General features: G+C 41.4%; 1 protein-coding gene across 2 annotated transcripts in view; it reads left to right on the top strand.

The window, feature by feature from the left end:
* NPL (N-acetylneuraminate pyruvate lyase) overlaps window positions 1–6777 on the top strand; it is a 35606-nt gene extending 28829 nt beyond the window's left edge. For both annotated transcript variants that reach the window (XM_082702868.1, XM_082702867.1), the window contains exons 11-12: window positions 2008–2047; window positions 6189–6777. In XM_082702868.1, the coding sequence (XP_082558994.1) occupies window positions 2008–2047; window positions 6189–6373 (225 nt within the window). In that variant the 3' untranslated portion in view covers window positions 6374–6777. The remainder of the gene's footprint in view (window positions 1–2007; window positions 2048–6188) is intronic.
* Window positions 6778–7088: the final 311 nt, after the last annotated feature.

The raw sequence follows: 7088 nt of genomic DNA on the forward strand, positions 1-7088 counted from the left end.
GAAGGACTTATCAGAGGTCAAGAGGCATAGGGATTTTTTAAGATGGTAAGAATAACTGAGTGGAGTATCCCCAAAAGATAAGTGAGAGCGAAAGGCATGAGCCAGATTGGAATAGTGCTCAGCCCCGATGGTGTAGCTTCCCAGTGGACATTATTTCTGAAAATTCCAGCCTGTTCTGAGTTGTATGAGAGGGAAACCAGAGGACAGAATCGACAGGGAAATGGTTGTGAGAGGAGCCCTTCCATTTAGCAGCTTCTTTTTTTTTTTGACTAGTCCAGCTTCCACCCTCCCCCCCATTAGTCCCACTCAAATAAGTCATCCTGCTTGAAAAGGTACTGGTAAGGAGTGTAGCTTACCCCATTCTCTGGCTTTTCTTACAGAAGGCTAGTGTGCGTGTGTCTCATCGACTCCGTTATTCAAATGCCAAGGGCTGAGCCAAGTGCATAACTTCGGTCAGGCCGGTCTCTGTTGTAAAGGAACTTGCAGTCAAGTGAAGAAGCAGACCAACAAGTCAGGGTGGAATTTATTTATTCTCATGAACTTAAATGCCATCTGTTGTATTTACATAAGTGAAATGACATGTGTACAGAGATGCTTCGTACTGTGTTGTTTATAAGAGCAAAAGACAGCAGCAACCCAGATACCCAGCCATAAGGAAAGGGTTAAAAACATCATGTTTGAGTGATGCGATGGAATTATATGCAGCCCTTAAAAGGACAAGATCATTTTTTATGTATAAATCTGGAAAGATTTCATGGTATATTGAGTGTACAAAAGCAGTGGCGTATAGAGTTGTGAATGTAATATAGTACAGTTTGTGTGTGAGGGAAAAAAGAACATATATATACATGTTTTTAAGGCTCTGGGTGTTAAAAGTTCATTCTGTACTGAATTTTTTGTTACTAGACTGTATATAATTGGTTAAAACAACATAAAATGTTAATCAAAAATGCATCTCTTAATGAAATGGATGAGAGCCTGTTTTTATGAGTTAGCTTACACGTTCATGGATGAAGATTACTTAATGCTAGGGTGAGTTGCATTTCAGCATCAATACTATTTATGTTTTTTGGTTTTAGAGAAATAAATGCTATGAAACCCTGTTCATATAAATTAGTAGTAAGAATAGAAGAAATTCTGTTATAGTGATGTCACTCAATTCTTTGAATAGTTTTTTGAGTTGTGTTAAAAACCATAGAATGCTTTAGTGATTTTCAGCTGACAGCCTGAGAAGCAACATTGAAAGCAGTATTGAAAGCAAAAAGTTGAAACCCCTATAATTTTTTAGAGGACGTGATACCTATTAACTAGAGGAATCGCTTTTTCACTTTGTCGATGCCAGTACCAATATTTTGATTTGCTCCTTTATTCAGTTCCCAGAGGTGTCCCAAGTAATACAGGCAGTGCCGAAGCAATGATATAGGAAGTACATCTTTATTTTTTTCAAAAGTGGGAAGAGGAGCACTCACGAAAAGGAAATCTGAACAGTCTACACCTCCATGTAAATTCTTAGTCTCATTTAGTTTAAGAAAAATAGCACTTACAAAAAAAAAATAGCACTTACAGAAGTTAAGGATCCAGAAATTATTTATTCCCATAAATCTTAGCCTTCCTAAGTGCTCCTAGATATCTTAGAGAGTACCTTAGAAATTAGCATACCCCAGTTTGAAAACAACCACAGTAGCTGATAAGTTTAGATGTATAAGGATCAGCTAGATGATGAAGACTGCCCACCCCCCGTCTTAACTCTGTTGTGCAATTCTGTCTTGGGCACTTCTCTGCATGGCCCCCTTTGTATAAAGCTTATGTGTATGAAAAGAGCCTACCTTATCCTTGATGGATCTCAACCATCCTCACTTGGGGGTTTTTCTCCACTCTGACAAGCCTTCAGAAAACTAAGGTGGTGGGCTTTTTCTTTTGGGGTTTCTGTCCTTTGACCTCCAAAATTTCTACATTGTTATCATAGCTTAGTGATACTGACTGTCAATTTTTTTTTTTCCTTTCCAGTTTTGTATTCAGAGATTTATCAACTTTGTGTTCAAACTTGGTAAGTTTTCTACTTTGTCTGCTTTGACTTTTAGGGAAATGGAAGACCATCACTTTCTGTGAGGGTTCAACAAGAACACTTTTCAGTGTTCTGTTGCAAGCAGAATTTTATTTCCGATACTAGCCTCAGGACCAACCTATAAAGTTGTGAAGTAAATCTGGTTGGCACCCTTCTACAACCTTGTCCGTCCATCTTCGCGCTTTGCTTGCCTCCCCACTCTGCACACCACCTTCTGATTCTTCTCAGCACTCGCTCCCTGTTCGTGCCTCTGCTCCTTAAAATTCTACTGCATCTTGGCTGATTTCAGCCTGAGTGCCTGGAGGAAGGCAGTCTGAGTATAGATCTTACTAAATTGTGAATGACTGACAGCTCTCCCAAGAGTATTTGCAATGTAAAAAGAGTTTATTAACATTTGTAAGCTCAAATGGATGGAGGTTTGGGTAATATGACAAAGTAAAATTTGAGGGAAATACATTGAATTTGCATAGAAAAGCCTTTTCAGAGTTCCTAAATATTATCCCATCACAGATGACAGATGCCACCATTCATTCCACTTCTGAGGAGACTGATCCTTCCTGAGAATCTGGGTCAAGTCCAGGAAAAGTTTTCCGTTTTAGTCTTGGCAGACCACCCACGTCCCTTTCAGAGCCTTTCTGGCTTATCCTGGCAACTCCCCCCAAGCCCAAGCACCTATTACGTGATATGGCCCACATTCTTGAAGGGCTCTCTGCTCGCTCTCTTAATCCTTCAAAGACAGTGTTTCCCATCTGCTTTTCACATTCATGATTTCTGTCATTATTATGTGCCACAAGTATCATTAGTTACCTATTATCATTCCCTTGTCCCAAGTAGTACTTTTCACAAGATTGTGGGTTTGGTGTGATAGTTATATATGTACCTAAGGTGCATTTAAATAAATATTGAACTATTTTTTTTAAGATTTTATTTATTTATTTGTGAGAGAGAGAGAGGGAGAGTGCATGCACAAGCAGACAGAGGTAGAGAGAGAAACAGGCTCCCTGCCGAGCAAGGAGCCTCATGTGGGACTCAATCCCAAGACCCTGGGATCCTGACCTGAGCTGAAGGCAGCGGCTCAACGAACTGAGGCACTCAGGCATCCCAATAAATTGAACTATTAAAACTAGAACCAAAATGTACCTGTGTCTATTTAAGATCATTCTGTATGCCAGCAGTGAGACTGCAACATTTTTACCAAATACAGCTCTAAGATATTAGCTAAAAAAATTTACTCTTTAGGCAGAATATTTGCATTTTAAAGACGTGGACTTGGGGCACCTAGATGGCCCTGTTGGTTAAGTGCCCAACTCGACTTCAGCTTAGGTCATGATTTCAGTGCCATGATTTCATGCCATCATGTTGGGCTCCGTGCTGGACCTGGAGTCTGCTTAAGATTCTCTCTCTCTCTCTCTCTCTCTCTCTGACCCCTTCCCCGGATAGAAAGAAAGCTAGCTAGCTAAAGTGGACTCTTTTGGGCGCCTGGGTGGCTCAGTGGGTTAAGCCGCTGCCTTCGGCTCAGGTCATGATCTCAGGGTTCTGGGATCGAGTCCCGCATGGGGCTCTCTGCTCAGCAGGGAGCCTGCTTCCTCCTCTCTCTCTCTCTGCCTGCCTCTCTGCCTACTTGTGATCTCTCTCTGTCAAATAAATAAATAAAATCTTTAAAAAAAAAAAATAAAAAATAAAGTGGACTCTTTTTTTTTTTTTAAAGATTTTATTTATTTATTTGACAGAGAGAAATCACAAGTAGGCAGAGAGGCAGGCAGAGAGAGAGAGAGAGGAGGAAGCAGGCTCCCTGCTGAGCAGAGAGCCCGATGCGGGACTCGATCCCAGGACCCTGAGATCATGACCCGAGCCGAAGGCAGCGGCTTAACCACTGAGCCACCCAGGCGCCCCGCTAAAGTGGACTCTTGAAGATAAGTTTTATGATTTAAAAGAATGTATCTTTAAAGAAATCATTTCAGGGGCGCCTGGGTGGCTCAGTGGACGTGGGCGCCTGAGCCGCTGCCTTCGGCTCAGGTCATGATCTCAGGGTCCTGGGATCGAGTCCCGCATCGGGCTCTCTGCTCGGCAGGGAGCCTGCTTCCTCCTCTCTCTCTCTCTGCCTGCTTCTCTGCCTACTTGTGATCTCTCTCTGTCAAATAAATAAATAAAATCTTTAAAAAAAAAAAAAAGAAAGAAATCATTTCAGACTTCTTTAGCAGGTTGGAGCTTTTCACAGTTTAGGCAAGGAGGGAGTTAGCTTAATAAACTTGTAGTCTTCTTGTGAGGGCAGCTCCCTGTTCTGCCATTTATAATAGGCCTGGAAGGGATTTTGCATTCATCAAAATATACTGTATATCTTTGGTCAAACTAGTAGTTTCCTCCCAGATGCTCAATTGTTACTATTAGTTAGCTTAGCAAAACAAAGTTACTTCTCATATGTGGGATCTAAAAGTATAGCCGGTTAAAACAATTGCTGTATTTCTGCCGTATTGTTTCTTTCTGCTGTATTGTTTTGGTAGATCTACCTTCAACATCCCTAATTCTATCTTCAGCTCTGCTTTGTCCTATTTCATTTCACTGAATATATATATTTTCTTCATTTCTAGCATTTCTTTTTTTTTTAATTTTCCTGTTTTTGTTTTTGTTTTTAGATTTTATTTATTTATTTGCCAGAGAGAGAAAGATCACAAGTAGGCAGAGAGGCAGGCAGAGAGAAAGGGGGAAGCAGGCTCCCTGCTGAGCAGAGAGCCCAATGCGGTGCTCAATCCCAGGACTGGGATCCTGACCTGAGCAGAAGGCAGAGGTTCAACCCACTGAGCCACCCAGGCACCCCAAGATTTTCCTGTTCTTTATTTATATGCCCTTCTCGTAGCCTATGGCTTCTATTCCTCCTTTTATCTCTGTGAGGTCTCTCAGAATTGTGCATCATCTACTCCCAGGATGTGGGATTTGTCAGTTGTGCATTTGCAAGCTCTTGTGCAGCTTTTTTCTCATGTGTTTTATAATTTTTAACTTTGATTTTGTCTTCAGAGACTGTTGTTTTCTAGAGAATCCATTGAGCTGTAGGTTATAAAGTGTCTTAACAATTTGAGGCTCAGAGTTGTCCTATTTTTACATTTTTACATTCGCCTCTGTTGGACACTATAGTTTCACCAGTTCTAACCAGTATGTAGGTTAATTTCTTAGTACAGTTTTTACACCAAGTGCGTAATGCAAATCTGGATCCAGCATTCATCGATAGCACAGGCTTGGGATTTCTTTCATATGATCGTTTTCCCTCCACAGCCTGTCAGAAGTCAAGATTTCATGCCTCTCTGTCCCCAGGCCAGCAGGCCAGGTTTTCTTCCACTGCCTTTCATAGAAGGCTGACTCCCAGTTTTACCCAGGGCATTTAATTTCAGACCCCTGCTCTGCACAGACCCGAGGCTTCCTGTTGGATTCCTGCCCCAGCTTTATAACATGAGCTCTAAAACAGCAACGTCTTTTTTTTTTTTTAATATTTTATTTATTTATTTGAGAGAGAGACAGTGAGAGAGAGCATGAGTGAGGAGAAGGTCAGAGAGAGAAGCAGACTCCCCATGGAGCTGGGAGCCCGATGCGGGACTCGATCCCAGGAATCCAGGATCATGACCTGAGCCGAAGGCAGTTGTCCAACCAACTGAGCCACCCAGGCGTCCCTAAAACAGCAACGTCTTAAGGAGTGCATTTCTCAGGGACTTCTTAGATGTGCTTGAACTCAATTCTGCCTAAGCAATGAAGTCTTGTGTCCTCTGATCCACAGGCATATATCCCTGAATCAGATCATCTTCATGGACCACCTGGCTTCGGCAACTCACACACTGACCTCTTTCTTCCTGATACCTTTGGTCCCTCCTTCTTCCTTTTGAGGCTGACTTTGAGTCTTCCTTTGTTTTGTTTTACAGTTTGTCAAATTGTTAACAATTTGCCAGCTTTTCTACATGTTCAAGGCAGAAAGAGGGATTTCCTTTGCTCAGTCTGCCATAGTGATAAGAAATGTTCCCCTCTTTTACTTCCACCTTATCCTATTGTAGAAGTCACTAGACTGTGATCTCTGTTTTAGGATGTTTGTGGCAAAGTGGACGGTCCCAGTCACTTTTCCTTATTTATTTTTCCTTTCTAGGTTTTGGGGTGTCACAGACCAAAGCCATCATGACTCTGGTCTCTGGGATTCCAATGGGCCCACCCCGGCCTCCACTGCAGAAAGCCTCCAGGGAGTTTATTGCTGCTGCAGAAGCTAAGCTGAAGAGCCTGGATTTCCTTTCTTCCACTGATTTAAAGGATGGAAGCTTGGAATCCTGGAGCTAGTGCCTCTCTGTCAAATCAGAGTGTGTGCGTTGAATGGTGCATTCATTTCTCAAGGACTTTTTAAATGAACTAAACTCTTTTCTAGCAAACAAAATCTTACCCCAATCACCAAGGATTTAAGTACCTTCTAAGATCCTAAAAATGCTCTATTTTGTGAAGGGGTAAAAACTCTAAAAGGAGTCATGAGCCCTGAGTCATTCAATATTCCACAGAATTTTTGTGGAGAAATTTCTGCTTATATGGATGAAATGGAATCAGGGGGGGAAATGATAATGATTCATCCCATTGGCCTTTAGGAGCCCCCATTATCTTGATTTCTGATTCTTAATCCTATTTTAAATTTAAAAAAAATTTAAACCACTATAATGTACTTTGATTTTAAATAAATACTCATTTGGAATCTAGGACAACTCTGAGCTACTTCATTTAGGCAGGTACCCTTACTTGAGTGCCAAATTACAATGTGACTGAACTCTACACAACTGTTAACACACCAGCTCACTTGCTACTCAGTCTAATTCTAGAATATCTGCTTTCAAATTAACTGTGATGTCAGTTTTACCCGAACACACTGCGTTAGGTGAAAACTTGCTTCAGTTCTTACCACTCAAAGGCCCATTAGAGTAGCTTTTCACAGAACAAAGAAAAGGCCCTCCCCACAGATGAACTCAAGTCTCCACTTCTTGCTATACAGAGAACTTTTCAAAGCTCAGAG

This window comes from Mustela nivalis (genome assembly GCF_964662115.1).
Source record: "Mustela nivalis genome assembly, chromosome: 16".
NCBI lineage: Eukaryota > Metazoa > Chordata > Mammalia > Carnivora > Mustelidae > Mustela > Mustela nivalis.